The 17,249-nt window shown below is 40.4% G+C and overlaps 1 protein-coding gene across 1 annotated transcript; it reads left to right on the top strand.

Moving 5' to 3' along the window:
• Window positions 1-20: 20 nt before the first annotated feature.
• Window positions 21-10,832, top strand: LOC131243866 (uncharacterized). Its single transcript, XM_058243490.1, has 3 exons — window positions 21-153; window positions 3,282-3,680; window positions 10,554-10,832. Exons 1-3 carry the CDS (start codon window positions 28-30, stop codon window positions 10,830-10,832), a joined length of 804 nt encoding a protein of 267 aa, XP_058099473.1. The 5' UTR covers window positions 21-27.
• The last annotated feature ends 6,417 nt before the right edge of the window (window positions 10,833-17,249 follow it).

Raw genomic sequence — 17,249 nt, 5'->3', positions numbered from 1 at the left:
CTTACAGGCTGCAAGAGTCTTTTTGAGATGACTGCTGAAAATTTAGGTGCCGAAGACTTGAAAAGTTGTGATGAAGCTGTGCATCAAAGTTCACAAGGGGATCCATCAACTGATCTGTCAAAAGACCCACAAATCTCAGATATTTGTGATCTGGTACATCTGCTAATGATTAATTCTTTCAGATATGCTAGAATTATTGTTGCATTTTGATTCCTAAAATTCCCAGAGATCATTAATTTCTCCTGTTTTTCTGGGTGAAAAAAAGTCTAAGTACCTCAATGTAGTATTTCAACGAGAATAATCAGAACCAAGCATTTTTACATAACTGTGCAAACCAAAATCTTGTTGAAGGGAAAATTGCTAGAATATAACATCCCTGGTTCTATAAAAATAAGAAAGAAAAGATGCGCCAGTTAATATGTGGCATGAGCTCATACAACAATTGACACGCTAAGCTTCCCATGTTGCACCATTTTTCCTGCCAATGTGTCACAAATGTAGGACGTCCCGGCTGTGCAAATGATGGGACACATACACTCATCATGAAGATCATCTGGCACCAAAATCAGGCTGATCCACTCGTTAGGTGGGCCACTCCATTGAAATGAACGGATGACCATCGATCTGGCACAAAGTGCAGGTTTGAACCACGTCCGTTTGTCGCTTACTAGAGCCATCGAGATTATCTTGCAAAACTATGATATCGATTGATCCCATAGGAAGGAAACTCCCACTTCGAATGATCTTATATACCTAAAATGATTTGGCAAAGCATTTAGTTTACATAAACAAGATATTTTTAGTTGCTCAAGAAGAGAAAGATGTCATGATAAATTGTTTGCTCCTACCTTTTCGACCCGAACAAAATAGTAAGCATCCATTAAAAAAAAATCAAATAGTGAAAAAAGAGTTTACGTTTCATGCGATATTTTAATTTGCAAATTGAAGAAAAAGAGATTTCCCTCATCAAATTGCAATTCAAATACTTTCAAATAGTGTTTACACTTGACCTGACGTGGCCTAAACCACCGAGCAAGATATCATCACATATCGTCACACACGTATGAAGGTAAAGAACAAACCTACTCTCGGTTAGAGAAGATCTTATGTACCTATCTGTTGAGAACACGTATTCTGTAAAAAAGGCTAGGCACCCAGAGACGTTTTCATGGCCAAAGCTCTAAAGACGGTTGTCCACCTTATGATAGGTGACCAACATATGCAAAGCGCATTCAATTTACAATGTATAAAAGAAGCCTCAGTGAAGAATTTCCATTGTTGAACTATTGCTTGACTAGAAGTTGTCGTGAGTCAACTTGACGGTCAAGGCATAAGTCGGGTTAAATGTGGTTGCTCCCATTTTCTAATGCAGAAACTCCATTTGGGGACTCAAAAATCTTGAAAGCACTCAAGAAACATAAAAAATCATATTACAATATAAGCATTCTAATTAAAGGAACTGGTTCGAGTACTCATTTTGAGTTGGCTACGATTAGAACCCTCACTGGGTCCTGGTTCAGGTCCTAGTGTAACTAATGTGGGGGCATTTTCACACCGGGCTCGAGTGGGGTGGCCCATGGGATGCAGGGGTACACTTGAGGTGGGCGGCCTGTGGTATCCATGGATTTGGGGCCCGTGTGAAGTGGGTGGCTTGTGTGAGGCGGAACCCATGGATTTGGGGCCCACGAGGAGGGTTCGGCCGAGGACCTAACCCATGGATTTGGGGCCCACGAGGAAGGTTCGACCGAGGACCTAACTCATGTATTTGGGGCCTGAGCTATGAGATAAAGGGATCAATTTGCCATGTTCTATCAGTTTGAGCTTTTAGAGCAAGTGGTTAATTATCATGCATCAAATTGGTATCAGAGCGAGAGGTCTTGTGTTCGACACTCCTCAGTCCTCATGGGGGTGATTAATGCAGGAGTGTTTTCACATCAGGCTCGAGTGTGGTCCCTTGTGGGATGCACGGGCACACTCGGGGTGGGCGGCCCGCGGAACCCATGGATTTGGGACCTGTGTGAGGCGAGTGGCTTGTGTGAGGCGGAACCCATGGATTTGGGGCCCACGATAAGGGTTCGACCGAGGACCTAATCCATGGATTTGGGGCCTGGGCAGTTTATTCTGGTTTCTAAAACCTTGATTTGAAGGGAATCTTGGTTGTTTCACTTAAAACGTGAAACTTCAATTTCTTTTAGAATTTTCATTTACTAAAAGATTTCAGTAACATGAGCCAAGCTTGCGTACATTATATGATCGAGGGCATAAAGTTTTTTCCACCAGCAAATGTTTTAGTTTCAGTAGTCTTTGTTAGGAATCCTACTCGCAGTTGCACATCAGTAGTCACCGTACCTGGTTGCCATCCACGTCCATGCCATACTCGTATTAGATTTGGCCCATACGTCAGGAGCTCTTCAGTTAGGGTGCGTTTGGATCTTAAGTTGCTTAGGATAAGCTACTTATTCCACAAGTAGCTTATCTTAATTTCTACTTATTAAGAAGATAAGTATGTTTGGCAAACAACATACTTATCAGCTTCTCCTCTCTTTCGTCTCTCTTGATACACCTCTCTTCAGCAACTTCTGAAAAGTAGAAAAGCTAAAAAAAATTAATTGAAGTGATTATGTATTTTTAAGTAAAAAAGTTACTTATAAGTTATAACTAATCATAAACCAAACTTACTAATCTGAAATAAGTAACTTATCTACTGTTGTAAGTAGAAAAAGTAACTTATTTGGTGGTATCCAAACAGGCCCTTAATGTGCCCTAGTCAAAATCAGACCAGTTTAATCAATTAGGCGAGCCTCATGCGTGTGCGAATAAATGGATGCTTAAACAGGCTAGTTCATGTGTATGCTTTCCTCCCTGATGAGAAAATTGGCCAACGGTTTTAAATAGCAGTTCCCAAGTGCTACTCGCCAGGAGAAAGAAACTGGTATGACTTGCCTCAACTCATTTAGTTTCAGTTAGTCTTGCTCCAGTGACGCTTTTGCGTGCCCACCAAAATTGTGACAACTCAACCAGGTTTTGGACAATATTTAGAAGCATGGAATGGTTCGATCTACGATCCAGTACTAATTAACAGCAGGCCACATGGCGAATGGCTTGGATCTCATACAACCAAGCCACTTTGGCAAGCTGCCTGGAGATTGATGGCTGCAAGTAGCATTCCTCGTTTTGGGTTTGTGCTGTATACCAGTCTGCTGAGGCCTTGTAACCCACAGCTAACATTTTTGAGAACTTAATCGTACTAAGATTCGGCTACTATTCCATACCTATTGCAGGGTGCAGATAAAAGTGGAAGCTCTTCAGGCTCCACTGACAATCATGAAGAAAGTGACTTGACTAATGAGACAGCAAGATGTTACATGACAAACACAACTTACTCAGAAAGAATCATGGAATGCAGAGCAGCATTACTTAGTTTAGATACTGCTGCGGAAAAGACACTTCAGTTATTCACAGACTTGAGGTTTCCAGTGGCTAGAGAAGATGTGCTGAGTGGGCCCGCGACTGAACTATCAGATTTAGCATCGGAGCTTGTCCCATCGATAACTAGGAAAGTTCAGGAGCTTGCTGATTTGGTGCACTCTAGCAAGATGAATTCCTGTTTGGATGCTCGAGTTGAAGCAGTTGAGTTTGAGCCACTGATCGGGAAATTCGTGGAGAGTCTTTCGCGTCAGGTTCTTTAATTGGTGAAGAATAATATCTAACACGATTTTTCTTTCCCGCCTCTTTGTTTCTATCCTATTGATAATGATTTCTGATGTATCTATGTCGAATCCGACGAGCTTTGTACAGTGAACTGCAACTGTTCTGAATAATAGGAATGATAAAAGAGGTATTATACAATGCTTGGGAAGAAGGTTTGTACAGTACAATGGGCCTTTTGGTTTGTACTAGTGAGGCCCATACATGAGTGATCCAAACAGTTGGTTCAATGGGTCTAACTGTCGGTCGTCTACACCAAAAACCGTGCAAGATTGATAGATCCTGGCCACAGAATGTATGGATTGCTCTTGGTCGAATGCCAATTGGTTTGTACCAGTGAGGCCCATACATGAGTGATCCAAACAGTTGGTTCAATGGGTCTAACTGTCGGTCATCTACACCAAAAACCGTGCAAGATTGATAGATCCTGGCCACAGAATGTATGGATTGCTCTTGGTCGAATGCCAACTTTGCCCCTGTTTGCTTTCTTTCTTAAACCGTCCATTTCTTGGCCACATGCCCAATGGTTCCCCAATTGGGAGGATTATTGATGTGTGTGTTGTGCATGATGAGGCCCATCATCTGAAAGGTTTGAATGACTGAGCTATTGTCCTCACTTGTAAAAATTGAGCGCCTTAACGGTACTGCACAGACATTCATTGTGTGCATTGTATAATACCTTATAATACCCCGCCATAAAATTCGCTTGCATTCCTGAAGCATATATGGTGGGACCCACTGACATGGCTACCCATTTTATTTTAGTAGTGGCATGTAACATGCTATGTATGGATCTTCGGGAAATGGATTGCCCAGGCTCCAACTGTGAGGATTCACCAAAGGTCTGTATTCTCTCTCACTAGTTGTAGTTCAGAGCTAAAAAGATTACTCAATACCTTCGCCAATTGCTCTTTGAACCGAGGTACTCAGAGTGGCATGGTTTTAAGACCCAGAGACTAGGATTGACTGGTTTGACCCTGAATCGAGTCCCGAGTTGCCTGTGCTGGTGGTTGAATCGGTCCGACTTGCCGAGTGGGGGTGACTCATATTGGAAATGATTGGCTACTGCCAAATCTGAGTTGACCTAGATGAGTTGCATAAGACTCTTCTGAGTCTTAAAACCATGGGAAGGGTGGTTATCAGTAATTCTGATTCTGATCATTTCTGTTTGAGAGCATTATACCTCCATTGGCTGAAGAAGTGGTCTTCATCGGATCATAATCTTAAGTGGTCTTTGCAGGTGATTGACTGCTGGCTAGTTTGTAGGAATCATAGAGTCTTGCTCATCCACAAATTTAAAGTTTTCTGATAATGCAGGATTATGTATGTGTGGTTCGCAGATTTCTGATCCCAATTGATCTGATGGACCTCATGTGGATGGGGGATGACCTGAAAAGGTCCTGAGAAATGCAACAGTATTGCACATTCAACAAAATAGTCCATCGACTGAAGTGTTGCGAACTTGGAATCCTTCAATACAGAAATATTCTGTGGCATCTGCTGTCTGCAGACAGGTCCATCAGATCAATGGTTTGGATAGCTGGCACCATGGGGCATCCTGTGTGGGCAAGCTATACCTTTGCTGTTGTGTGGGACCGTGTAGGCCCGATGATTCAATCTGCATTTGGTTTTGGAGAAGGGATTTGCTAGTTACTACCAGAGACTTGAAAAGTTGGAAACTGTGTTTGGATGCAATTTCGAATTGAATTGCAATGAGGAAATGACCTGCAATTCAAATAACTACAGGCTGAAGTTATTTGTTGTGCTGGACGCAGTCATGTGTATGTTGATTTTGAGCTGTTCATCTGTTGGGCCCAAATATGGATGGTGCATATTGAAAAATACACTGAAATGCACATTTGAAACAAACATGGACGTTTGCAGGAAAAATGGGCTATGATGCATGGGAAATCTCTTCATGCGACCTTTGGGCCACAGCACACCTCTTGTGGGACCGATTATACTCTTCAAATCAGTGACTGATATGGCTGAGAGTTTGAAAATCTCGTATTTTCACAGGAAGTCATATGGTAATACCACAGGATTTTCAAAATATTGGGAGAAATTTCCAACTGTACGACCCATTTATGGCCCATTTACCCGCTTAAGAGCACACTTCTTTTTACCTCTCCGAAATACTCCCACCCGTACGGACGTCTTGCCAAAGGTCGAAAATGCCCCCGCCTTTCCCTCCGCAGCGGATCGGCTGGTGCTCGAAGACGAGCGCTGACGCACCTCGAACTCCGAGTTGTACCAACGGTTCAAAAGAGATGAAAGTTACATGGCCCCACGGTTATGCATTTATTATATCCACAACGTTCATCCATATTTCGAGATCATCTTGGAGTATTATTAAAAAAAAAGGAGAATCATATCCAAAGATCAACTGGACCACACCACATAGAGCAACGGGAAAATTGATTTTCACGGTTAAAAATTTTGTAGGGCCCACCATAACATATATTTTCCATCCACTCTATTCATAAGGTCAAAAAGACCTGGATGAAGAGGAAAAACAAATTTCATAATGATCTAAAACTTCTGTGACCCCTATAAGGGTTTCAATGGTAGACGTTCAATCCTCCACTGCCTTTTACAGTGTGGTCCATTTTATAGCTAGATCTGTCTTAATTTTCATCTCAAGCCTTAATACGAGCTCGCCAAATAGATGGACGGTTTGGATAGAACACATACGTCATAATGGGACCCACAAAAAACCTTGGGGATTACAACAGGGGAAAAAATAAAAAAAAGCCAGTGAGTCGGGGTTAACCGGGTGAACTTGGTTGACTGGGTCAGTGGGATCCTTTAGCTATGGATTATAACCATAGCCATAACCATGAGCTGCACCGGCATATGCACCTTTCTTTATTCATTTAATAAGCATATCTTCTAAACTAAAATGAGTTACTTGACGTACCATATATGAATTTGGGGTACGAGAAAATACTTTAGCCAACTAACCTAATTATTTTCCAAGATTTCATCAGGTCAATGGTCGAAAATCCATTTCATTCACTTCGCGGTCAATTCCCTTCACTTCACGGTCAATTCCCTTCACTTCACGGTCAATTCCTTGCATTTCACGGTCATTCCCCTTCACTTCATGGTCAATTCCCTTCACTTCATAGCCATTTTCATACATTTCGTGGTCAATTCCCTTCCGTTCATGGTCAATTCCATGCATTTCACGGTCAATTTCCTTCACTTCATGGTCATTTCCATTCATTTCATGATCAATTCCGTGCATTTCACGGTCAATTCCCTTCATTTCATTTCGGCATTCATTTCACGGTCAATTCACTTCATTTCACGGTCAATTCCATACATTTTACGGTTAATTTCATGCGAATCCCCTTCAATTCACGGTCAATTCAATTCATTTCACAGTCAATCCCCTTCACTTCATGGTCAATTCCATGCATTTCACGGTCAATTCAATGCACTTCACGGTCATTTCGCTTCACTTTACAGTCATTTCCATGCATTTCACGATCAATCCCCTTCACTTCACAGTCAATTCCATGCATTTCACAGTCAATTTGCTTCACTTCACGGTCAATTCAATGCATTTCACGGTCAATTCCCTTCACTTCACGGTCAATTCCCTTCACTTTCCGGTCAATTCAATGCATTTTACGGTCAATTCCCTTCACTTCACGGTCAATTTAATGCATTTCACGGTCAATTCTCTTCACTTCACGATCAATTCAATGCATTCCACGGTCAATTCCCTTCACTTGACGGTCATTTCCATGCATTTAATGATCAATTCCTTTCACTTCACGGTCAATTCAATGCATTTCACGGTCAATTCCGTGCATTTCACGGTCAATTCCCCTCATTTCACGGTCAATTCCATGCAATTCACTGTCAATTCCCTTCAATGCACTTCACGGTCATTTTGCTTCACTTCATGGTCATTTCCATGCATTTTATTTTTTATCCCCTTCACTTCATGGTCAATTCGCTTCACATCACGGTCATTTCCATGCATTTCACGATCAATCCCCTTCACTTCACGGTCATTTCCATGCATTTCACGGTCAATTCCCTTCACTTCATGGTCAATTCAATGCATTTCATAATCAATTTCCTTCACTTCACAATCATTTTCATGCATTTCACGATCAATTTCCTTCACTTCATGGTCAATTCCATGCATTTCACGGTCAATTCCGGCGATTCCACTTCACTTCACGGTCAATTCCATGCATTTCACGGTCAATTCCCTTCACTTCACAGTCATTTCCGTGCATTTCACGGTTAATTCCCTTCACTTCACGGTCAATTCCATGCATTTCACGATTAATTCCAGTGATTCCCCTTCACTTCACGGTCAATTCCCTTCACTTCACGATCAATTCCGGTGATTCCCCTTCACTTCACGGTTAATTCCATGCACTTCACGGCCAATTCCCTTCACTTCATGGTCAATTCCATGCATTTCACAGTTAATTCCGACGATTCCCCTTCACTTCACAGTCAATTTCATGCATTTCACGATCAATTCCGGTGATTCCCCTTCACTTCACGGTCAATTCCCTTCACTTCGTGATCAATTCCATGCATTTCACGGTCAATTCCCTTTACTTCACGGTCAATTCCCTTCACTTCATGGTCAATTCCATGCATTTCACGGTCAATTCCCTTCATTTCACGTTCAATTCCATGCATTTCATAGTTAATTCCCTTTAGGGCCTGTTTGATTTTCCATTATCCTTGGTAAATCCCTGGTAAAGAAGTAATTATTACTTTTTCACTTGTTTGAAAATGAGTGAGTAATTCCACCTAGAAAATCGATTCAGAAATGTTAACTTAAATCCATGGACCCCACCATAATGTATATAATATATCCGTGTCACCCATCTGTTTTATTATAATATTTTAGGGCATGGTCCGAAAAAATTAAGAAGATCTAATGCTCAATTGGCCCACATGAAAGGAAACAATGGACTTAATTTGTCTACCGTTGAAAGTTGATTCTTTTACTGGTCCCACATTGAGATTTATTCACCATCTAACCCATTCATAGGGTCACATAGACATGGATAAGTGAAAAATATAAATATAAGCCTGATCTAAAACTTCTAAGGGCCTCAACAAGTTTTTAATGGTAGGCATTCAATTCTCATAATTTCGTGTGGTGTGGTCCACTTGAGCTTTGGATTTGCTTAATTTTTGGGCTCATGCCTTAAATTCATTTGGCATAATGAATGGGCGGTGTGGATAAGCCACACACATTATGGTGGGCCCCATGTTTATTTTACAAATTCCTCGACTTAAGTGTTTAAAAAGTAATCGGTCAAGTCAGCATTGGGAAATATGCAGGTAATTACCTTGGTAAATAATGATTACTCATTTACAAGGTAATTACATTTGAGCCATAAAATCAAACAGACCCTTACTTCAAGGTCATTTCCATGCATTTCACGGTCAATTCCGACGATTCACCTTCACTTCATGGTCAATTCCATGCATTTCATGATCAATTCCGGCGATTCCCCTTCACCTCCATGGTCAATTCCCTTCACTTCATGCTCAATTCCATGCATTTCACGGTCAATTCCCTTTACTCCACGGTCCAATGCATTTCATGGTTAATTTCCTTTAGTTCGCAGGTGTATAGTTCCGTAATTCTGTAATCCGATCAACCTAAATGTTTAGGGAATATCTATCATTGAAAAGTTTAAATCTCTTATTTATAAGGTTGCCCTTTGGGTCTTGGTTTAAGAGAGTTCTCATTTTAATTTATGTCCAAATTTATGGTTAATAAATCTCTTGATATGCCTATGGTAAAATGGTTATCCTAAAAATTTCTCATGGCCCAAGATTGTATCTTTATGTTATCGTCTCGATCCTATGACTGGTGAGTTATGAGAAAACTATTCTTCAATTTCATTAATTTCGAGAGGAAATGAAGAATCGAGACTTTTAAGGTATTTCAGAGGTTTGGGAGGACTAATGACGCTAAGAAGGGTACGGAAAATGAAAGAGGAAGAATATCGTCTCCTCAATTTGGTATGAACCTTGAATTCACAAATGAATAAGGAACTCATATTAATTTAGTGAAGCTCGTCCCAAATATGAACTAATAGAGTACTAAACAATCAAACTCAACTCTACTTTCAAGTCCTAGTTCAACAATACTATAAACTATTTGAAGTATAAAAACATACTAAAAATAATCTAATTTAATTATATAGGATTATCCCTAACATGATTAGAAGCAATTTATAAAAAGACACTAATTTTCAAAATTCAAATATAAAAAAAAAGATACGTCCGGTCTATCGGCAATTTGAAGTTGCAAAATTTTTTAGTTTCAACCCATCTATTATTCATAACATCTTTGTCACATTTACTTACGAAATTATTTTTATAATTTTTTTTAGTAATCCATAATTAAGTTAACATTTATCTCACAAAATTTCATTTTATTTTAAGCTTCATAAAAATTATAAAAATTTCTGAAAGTAACGGTTGTCCAAAACCAATGAATTTTGTATGATTTCAAAATGTCTCTATTTCTTATAACGTTTCTTATATATTTAGTAATTGAATTATTTTTAAAATTTTTATAATATTTCATCATTAATTTTAAAGTTATCCCAAAATTTTTTATATCATTTGGAGTTGTAAATAAATTATTAAAATTCTAGAAGTAAAAGCTGTCTGACATTAAAAAAATTTAAACAGTTGTCAAAACATCGTAAAATAAACTATATTATAATTTTTTTTTATTTTTTATTTTTTATTTTATAAAACTATACTTATTAAACTTCAATATAACTTTTGAATCACTTAAATCGGAGTTGTAACGAGTGAGAAATAAATTTTTGAAGTCGACAAAAAATGCAGGAAATTCTGGCGGTACCGCGACTCACTGCCCTCCTGGGGCGATTGACCGCGGAACTCGTGATTCCACCGCGGGCATCTGGCCCATGGCACAATTGATCGCCGTCTGGGCGATGGATCGCCGCCCGACATCCAGGGGGTGGCGGCGGATCGCCGTCTGGGCGATTTTGGGTGGACCTCTTGCTCTCCAGTGGCGATTGATTGTCGATTTGGCGGTGGCTCTGCCACTCTTTGTTGAAAATGGCGTATTTTGCAAACCGGAATGAGTTATTCAACTTTCCGTATATGATTTTGGGGTAGGAGGAGCTACTCTATCCAAATAACTTAGTTATTTCGTAAGATTTCATCAAGTTAATGGCAAAAAATCAATTTTTACTATTTATTGTAAGTTTTAGTTTAATTATAGTTCTTTATACCCTGGACTTTAAGAGTTGTGTTCAATATGAAAAGTACTAGAAAAATTAAAAGAATAAAGTGGTGGAAGGTGAGATTTTTAAAGGAGATGGGTTGAAAGAAGGAGTTAAAACTTAAAGATTGGGTTTTGAGAGCTTCGGAAGAGAATGGGGTGATGATGATGATGATGATGGTGATGGTTGAGGGTTGTTTGTTCATTCCATAATTCAGTGGTTGCAACAACTCAAAAACTTAGTAATTATCTACGTAAATCAAAAGTTATTGAGATGTTTGTTTGAGGAGCACAAAAACTAGAACATATAAATGAAATTGACCACTAGAAATTGACCATGAAACTTCGTCAAATTCACTTAAACATCTTCGAGTTTATTAGATAACCATGTAAAATTGGCTTAGCAATGCATGAAATTGACCACTAGAAATTGACTACAACCTTTTATATAAACACTTAAGAATTTACCTAGAATTTAAACTTCAAGGTAATTGACCGCGAACTCCAATCACTCCCTAACACTCAGTGAAATCCGTGTTGGAGAAAAAGAATAAGAGTGCGTTAATGTGAAACATGTTGTTCGGAGAAAGGTCTTCAAGATTTGACGAAGTTTCGCAGTCAATTTCACTTAGTTCCCGGTCAATATACTCAATTGATTGGTCAACTTCATGCACTACTTGGTCAATTTCACGCATTTTACCAGTCAAATTGTAGTGTATTTTTGTAATACGAATGTGAATGTTATATATTGAATACATTTGTTGTTTTCTTTGAAATTGCAAATTTCTTACCACTATGATTCAAATTTACAATAAGACATTCATTTCATGGTCAATTCACTTAATTTCACGGTCAATTCTATGCATTTCACGGTCAATTCACTTCATTTCACGGTCAATTCCATGCATTTTACGGTTAATTCCATGTGAATCCCCTTCACTTCATGGTCAATTCAATTCATTTCACGGTCAATCCCCTTCACTTCATGGGCAATTCAATTCATTTCACGGTCAATCCCCTTCACTTCACGGTCAATTCCATGCATTTCATGGTCAATTACCTTCACTTCACAGTCAATTCAATGCACTTCACAGTCATTTCGCTTCACTTCGCAGTCAATTCCATCCATTTCACAGCCAATCCCCTTCACTTCACGGTCAATTCCATGCATTTCACGATCAATCCCCTTCACTTCATGGTTAATTCTCTTCACTTCACAGTCATTTCCATGCATTTCACGGTCAATCCCCTTTACTTCACGGTCATTTCCATGTATTTCACGGTCATTCCCCTTCACTTCACGGTCATTTCCATGCATTTCACGGTCAATTTGCTTCACTTCACAGTCATTTCCAAGCATTTCACGGTCAATTCGCTTCACTTCACGGTCATTTCCATGCATTTCACGGTCAATTCGCTTCACTTCACGGTCATTTCCATGCATTTCACGGTCAATTCGCTTCACTTCATGGTTAATTTAATGCATTTCACGGTTAATTCCCTTCACTTCACGGTCAATTTAATACATTTCATGATCAATTCTCTTCACTTCACGGTCAATTCCATGCATTTCACGGTCAATTCCCTTCACTTCACGGTCATTTCCATGCATTTAATGGTCAATTCCCTTCACTTCACGGCCAATTCCATGCATTTCACGGTCAATTCCCTTCACTTCACGGTCATTTCAATGCATTTCACGATCAATTGCTTTCACTTTGCGGTCATTTCCATGCGTTTTACGGTCAATTCCCTTCACTTTACGGTCAATTCCATGCATTTCACGGTCAATTCGCTTCACTTCACGGTCATTTCCATGCATTTCACGGTCAATCCCCTTCACTTCACGGTCATTTCCATGCATTTCACGGTCAATTCGCTTCACTTCACGGTCATTTCCATGAATTTCACGGTCAATCCCCTTCACTTCACGATCATTTCCATACATTTCACGGTCAATTCCCTTCACTTCACGGTCAATTCCATGAATTTCACGGTCAATTCGCTTCAAATTATGGTCATTTCCATGCATTTCACGGTCAATTCCCTTCACTTCACGGTCAATTTCCACGGCTTTTTGTGGGTCCCATTATGAGGTATGTGTTATATTCAAACGGTCCATATATTTGGCGAGCACGTATTAAGGCTTGAGACGAAAAATAAGACAGATCTAGCTATCAAGTGGACCACACTGTAAAAGGTTGTGGAGGATTGAATGTCTACCATTGAAACCCTTTTAGGGGTCACAGTAGTTTTGGATCATTATGAAATTTGTTTTCCTCTTCATCCATGTCTTTGTGACCTTATGAATAGATTGGATGGAAAATATATGTTATGGTGGGCCTTACAAAATTTTTATCGGTGAAAATCAATTTTCCTGCTGCTCTTTGTGGTGTGGTCTAGTTGATCTTTGTATATGATTCTCTTTATATATATATATATATATATATATATATATATATATATATATATATATATATATATAATGCTCCGAAATGATAAATATGGATGAACGTTATGGATACAATAAATACATGACTGTGGGGCCATGTAACTTTGATCTCTTTTGAACCGTTCGTAAAACTCGGAGTTCAAGGAGCGTCAGCACTGATCTTCGAGCACCACCAAATCCGCTTCAGAGGGAAAGATGGGAGCATTTTCGACCTTTGGTAAGATGTCCGTATGGGTGGGGAGTATTTTGGGAGGTATAAAGAAGTAGGCGTAAGCGGGTAAATGGGCCATAAATGGGTCGTACAGTTGGAAATTTCTAAAAAAAATCTAGTACGCAGTTCATTAGGTGGGCCACACGTATAAAACTGCGTGTCATCTTTCCATCCAAGTGTAGCCCAGTTGCTGAGTGGACCAGCAACTTTTGTGCCAGCGCATGCTCATAGTGGGAGCCCCCACACGATGTGCGATCTCTTTCGTGCACACGTATACGGACTTAGTACGCGTGCCGCGAGTCGGCTTTTCAGTTTGCTTTGTGCGAGTCAACTCACATTTCTCGTTTAAGGTTTGCAAGTTCGCGGTGCAAAAGCTAGGACATCTTCCCACCATTTGCTCCCTTCTTTTATAAGTGCTCTTATTCTTCGCAGAAATATCGAAACTACCCATCAATTCGCACCGACCGATGGACAATCCTATTTTAGCACACGTGTGCCGTGCCACACGTGTGAAACAAGTCCATGGCTCAAATCAACGGAGAGTAGAGAATCACTGTAACAGTGTGGGCCACCTGATGATGTTTGGGCCTGTTCTTTATGGTGCATGCTTGATGAACAGCTCAACGCTCCAACACGTGCGCCACACGCGCGCGTGTCGGCAACCTTACTCAAGTACTCGTCGAATCTCTACCATCCACATCTTTAAAATCGGGTGCGGATTAGGTCATTAGGTGTTACCCGGGTAACACCACAGTGAGGGACGCGGATTAGCTACTGACAGGTTGAGCAGCGAGGCTGGCGACTGAAGTGACGTCACCAAGTTATGTCGCCCCACCATGATGTATGTTTTGTATCCACACCGTCCATACATTTTGAGAGACCATTTAGGGCATGATACAAAGAATGAGGCAAATCCAAGGCTGGAGTGGATCCCACCACAGAAAATAGTGGAGAGAGTAACTCCCACTGTTGAAACCTTCCGAACGTCCACCATGATGTTTATTTGAGATCTAACTTATTCATGTGTTAAAGTTGACATGAAAGAAGAGAAAACACAAATATCAGCTTGATCAAAAACGTTTGTGGCCCTTAGACCTTTTTAATGGTGGGAGTCTCTCTCCCCACTGTTTTCTGTGGTGAGGTCTACTCGAGCTTTGGATCTGACTCATTATTTGTATTATGCACTGATATGATCTCTTAAATTGGATGGACGGTGTGGATATAAAACATGCATCATGTTGGGGCCCACAGAAGTTGGTGATGTCAGTCTCGCTACTCAACCCATCAATATCTAATCCGCGTCTAGGGCTGTACACGAACCGGGTTAGCCCGGTTAATTCGCTCGACTTAGCCAGAAAAAGCTCGACTCGGCCTGACCCGGAACTGAATTCAGTTCGAGACGGGCCATTTTCTTTAGCTTGAAATTGAGTTCGGGCCGATTTCAAATAGGTCCCAATTCGGCCCGACCCGGCCCGATTTGGTCGTTTACATATATGGCCTGACTCGACCATATATATATTCCTAAATCCTTACTCTAACCATTCGATACAAAGAAGTGAGAATGCCGCCCGACCCATGAACTTGCTGTAAGGTCCAAAATTGGTCCGAACTGGCCCGATTGTTGACCGGGCGAAGTTCGAGCTGGACATGTTGGCCCAATGACCGGGCCGGAACTGGCTGGGTTGAGCCCAATTCAACTTGGTTCGGCCTGATGTACACCCCTATTTGCGTCCCTCGGTGAGTGTTACTTGCGTCCCTCAGGGTGTTTTTGTCCTCAAATGCTCTATCCATACATAAAAGGTCTAAGTTGGAAAGGTAAGTTTTGGATACTTCATAGAAGATAATGAATAAAAGGTGGGTGTAAGATAGTAATTTTCTCGTATGATTTTATGGCCTTGCAAAATAACGTCAGGGACGCTGATTTCCTGAAATGCTTTCCCATGAAGCCCCTGCAAAGGGAAACTACGTGGGGCCATCATGGTATTTGTGAGAAATCCACCCGTTCATCTGTATTTCAAGCTCATTTTAGTACATGTTACAAAAAGTAAGTTGGATGCAAGACTTAAGTGGGCTATACGAAAGGAAAGATTGAGAAAAAAAATTCCTACAGTTGAAACTTCCTGAGCTCCATCTTGATGTTTATATGCCATCCAAACCGTTTATAAGGTTATTACCACCGGCATGATCTGAAAGCACCAAAAAATTAGTTTATACAAAACTTTTGTTGCCATTCAAATGTTTCAAAGGTGAATGTTAAATCCCCACTGTTTCCTCTCATATGGCCCATTTGCATCTTGAATCTGGTTCGTTATTGGTCTCATGCCCTAAAATGAGCTCACAAAACAGATGGACGGGGTGGATTTCTCATAAACATCACGGTGGGCCCCACCTAGCTTCCCAGCGTACCAACTTCCTGCAGGAAATCCGCGTCCAGCCGTTTCAATTAATGGACGTATGGTATGCCAGAGGCATCATGGTGGCCCATAGAGTAATTTTTGTTGCATGCGATCCTTACAACGGCTGTGGGGAAACTCCATGCGCGGCTTCGGTGGATCCCTTCCTGCGGGGCCCACCACAATGCAGTGCCTTAAATCCACGCCATACATACGTTTCGACCCTTCATTTTGAGGCATGATCTAAAAAAATGAAGCATATCCAAATCTTCCCTGGATCACACTATAGGAAACAGTATTGATTGAATGCCACCATAACCACCGGAATGTTTATTTGCCATCTAACCTTTTGATAAGTCAGCTAAGACCTGGATGAAGGGACCATATAAGTATCAGCTTCATCCATAACTTTTGTAGCCCATGGGAAGTTTTTAATGGTCAATCACCCTCTTTTTTTTTTCCAATTGCCGTGGCCCATTAGAAGTTTGGATATGCTTCAGTTTCGGTGTAATAGCTTAAAATGATTGATAAAAACGGATGGACGGCTTGGATTTAAGGAATATACATCAAGGTGGTCACCCCAGTCAAGGATCCACCAACCCGGATCCACCTAGAAATTCGGAAATCGGATTGCGTACGTGCATACAGAGCAAAGGCCTATCATGAAGGTACGTGACTGACTTATCTAAGTCAATTTGAAGCTTGAGCGGATTGCGTATTGAGTAACCCAGAGTAAACTTTGTGAGTCCACTGTAATTTACATATTTTATCTACTCCATCCATCCATTTTAAAAGATAATTTCATGGCTGTAGCCAAAAAATGAAATATACACAAATCTTAAGTGGACCTCATCACAGGAAACAGTGTGAATTGAAATTCTACTGTTCAAAATTTCTTGGGGGCCATAGAAATTTTGGATCAAGCTGATATTTGTCTTTCATCCATGTCTTTTTAATCTTTTGAATAAGTTGGGTGACAAATAAATATCACTTTGGGCCTAGTTAAGTTTCAGCTGTGGAAGTCATTGTTCCAGCTGTTTCTTTGAAACGGTGCATAATTATATTCCAATAAAATGATCCGGCGAAATGGACGTACAGCATGGATAGCCCACCCACATGCATTTATAGTAGGCCTAGCTAAGTTTACTCAATAAGATAAAAGCATACTAAGTAACCCAATAGGCAATCCCATTTCAATTGAAGCATATCTAAGCTCAAATG

The sequence above is a fragment of the Magnolia sinica genome, chromosome 1 (assembly GCF_029962835.1).
Source record: "Magnolia sinica isolate HGM2019 chromosome 1, MsV1, whole genome shotgun sequence".
In the NCBI taxonomy this organism is placed as follows: domain Eukaryota; kingdom Viridiplantae; phylum Streptophyta; class Magnoliopsida; order Magnoliales; family Magnoliaceae; genus Magnolia; species Magnolia sinica.
This window is presented reverse-complemented; position numbering and strand designations above follow the sequence as displayed.